The sequence below is a fragment of the Sinocyclocheilus anshuiensis genome, unplaced genomic scaffold, assembly GCF_001515605.1.
Source record: "Sinocyclocheilus anshuiensis isolate Anshui unplaced genomic scaffold, SAMN03320099.WGS_v1.1 scaffold7475, whole genome shotgun sequence".
NCBI lineage: Eukaryota > Metazoa > Chordata > Actinopteri > Cypriniformes > Cyprinidae > Sinocyclocheilus > Sinocyclocheilus anshuiensis.
The window spans coordinates 1-2,752 of NW_015548691.1; the positions used below are offsets into that span (position 1 = coordinate 1).

Sequence of the window (2,752 nt, forward strand, 5' to 3'; positions counted from 1 at the left end):
ATTAATTATTCATATTTCCCCTTTGAGCTGATTCGCTACAAAAGAATGATTGACAGCCCTATAGGGAGTTCGAAAGTTGCAACCCGACTCAAAGTGACCTCGCAAAAAAGAGCTACTGAGAAATTTAAGAGGATCACTATGTGTGGAATACAAGTTTGATATGCTTTTCTCCTGAAATCTAGTGAGCTTTTTCTACAAATGATAAGGATTTTAGCATAAGAATATAATATAAATCTAGTGAGCTTTTTCTACAAATGATAAGGATTTTAACATAAGAGTATAATATAAAACTTAAAGGCATGATAACAGTTGTGGTCAGTATGAACAAGCCAAAAACATTATTAACAATAGTGTTTGCACAAGAAAGCTTGACAATTTCCCAGTTGTGACAGTACACCTTCCACAGTTTGTTACCACACATCATGAGACTGGCATTTAATATACCAGCAATAGCAATACAAAGCATCGGATAAATCCAGCTTATAGCTATTAAAACAGATAAAATCCTGGGGGTCATTATGTTGTTGTATTGTAATGGTTTACTGATTGCTACATACCTGTCAAATGCCATTAACATTAATATCGTGTTTTCATTTGATGCATATGAATAAATGACAAAAGCCTGTAAGATACATGCTTCACGGGAGACTGAGTGTGTATCAGACAGCAAGTCTGTCAGTAACCTCGGGAAAAAAGCAGCTGTTCCAAACACAGAGTTGACGGATAAACATGAAATCAGAATGTACATGGCTTGGTGCAATGCCCTTTGCAGAAAAATTGCAAAAATAATAAGGGCATTAAAGAATACAATAGCACAATATAGAATAAATCCCAAACCGAATAAAGCATACCTTATGTACCCAACATTTTCAAACAACATCAAGTAAAAATATGTTCCATTTTCCATTTTCCATTAAGCAAAGAATGGATTCATTGACCTGAGGATGAGAACAGAAAAAGTTAATGTGATCTTTATGTATCTTACAAATAAACAGTTTTGATGGTTATCAGCTATAGATAACCACAATGTTTTAAATAATATATCATGTGAATATAAAGTCAGTTAAACAATATACATGTGATTGCATTACCAGAAATAACTTCTGTGATATGATCTGAAATTACCATCACTTCATCTTCAAATAATGTGTGAATGTGCAGAGAATTAGCTCTACTTGTGCTGTGGTTTAGAAGAACTAAGAGTCGCCAGTACATGCTGTTTTTTATAGTATAAAACATGTCTCTGTAGACCTCTCTGCTGTGCTTGATTTGCATAAACAGCACAGACTCCTAGAATCCTTAAAACAGGTTGTGTGGCACAGTGGGCAAAACTCTTGTAACTCAAAACTTACTGATTAAACTGCAAGCTATTGTTGCAAACAATTTGCTACAAAATACATATTTTTTTACACACTTACAAAATGCATACTTTTAAGCCTGAAAAGACTATAACACAAAAACTTGTGTTGGTTGAAAATGTGCAGTGTGGTGTGCAAACACAACTAATCAGGTCTGTGAACTTTTGGAAAGACATTTTATTTGAAATGAAGTTTCAACATTATATTTAAAGTGTCTGGGGGATATGGTTCTCTTGGGTAGATTTGCAGACAAGGTTGCACTATTTTTTCTCAGTTGTATTTGTCTTTTAGATGGCAAAGGTAATGTCTTAACACAGCCTTCGCCAGCAGGTGGTGATATTGATCTGGGTTTAATTTAGCAGTGTGCGGTGGATGCACCCCTCCTAATATTATGGTTATGATGTTAAATGATTTGTGCTTGAAATCATGTGGACATTCTCATTGTGATCAGTATTTTCTTGATGTTGTGTCTCGTTGTTAAATTAAGACATATGCAAGTAAGTAGTTCCTTTTCCCAATGATTAATCATGTTTTACTTATAATTATGGCGGCACAATGACGTATCAGAACAGCTCCAAGACTCAGCACCCAAGGATGAATTTCTGGAAAACAGCCAGGGAAGTCAGGACAACATATCACTACCAGAAACACCAGAGCCACAGCTCCGCTCACCAGACACATTATCCCACTCTCCAGCATCTCCACTTCTAAGCTTCTCACAGAAAATGGAGGGACTGGTTTATGATGGGACCAAACTCTCCCACTCATTCGCTGCAAGCCCCCAGATATCAACTAAAAAAACGGCGGGCCCCACAACCACCAAAGACTGTGGGCCCAGCTCGTCCTCCTCCTCCTGTGAGAGCTCTCCGGCTGCTGCCACAATGCCAGGGCCCAAACCCTCCATCTGCTGTAGGTGAACCAAAAACAACTGATAACAGCTCTCAGTGATATGTGTCGGGTCCCAGCAAATAATAGCAGCAACATTCACAAATGTTTACAGACCAAGAGGGAACCCAGTGTGCCTGTAGTTTTCTCTATTTCAGTTTTATCACGTGATAGAAAGTCTAAGGCCTTCTCAAGCCGTACGGCTGTCTCATCTAATCTGCGTATTAGTTTGATGCCTGTTAGGCATCAACTAATATTGCTGTTGAGACAAAATGCAATGCCATCAATTTAGCATTTTTAAACATTCGCTAACTAAAAAATAAATCATTTCTAGTCAATGACTTAATAACCACAAACAACCTGGATTTTACAGTATGTTTCTAAACGAAACATGGCTAGAAGACAGCTGCAGTGCAACGGTCTTCAATGAAACAGCCCCTCCTAACTTTACTTTCATGATTGTCTGCAGGACTGTTAGGAGAGGTGGAGGTGTAGCTGCTCTATTTAAA

The 2,752-nt window shown here is 37.6% G+C and overlaps 1 protein-coding gene across 1 annotated transcript; it reads right to left on the minus strand.

Annotated features, from left to right (window-relative positions):
* Window positions 1-83: 83 nt before the first annotated feature.
* Window positions 84-880, minus strand: LOC107656856 (olfactory receptor 142-like; the record flags this gene model as incomplete). The annotated part of the gene is made up of 3 exons (XM_016444806.1): window positions 852-880; window positions 290-764; window positions 84-233 (listed from the first exon to the last, which is right to left on the minus strand). Coding segments are annotated over exons 1-3 (654 nt in total), but the record flags the coding sequence as incomplete, so codon positions are not given.
* Window positions 881-2,752: the final 1,872 nt, after the last annotated feature.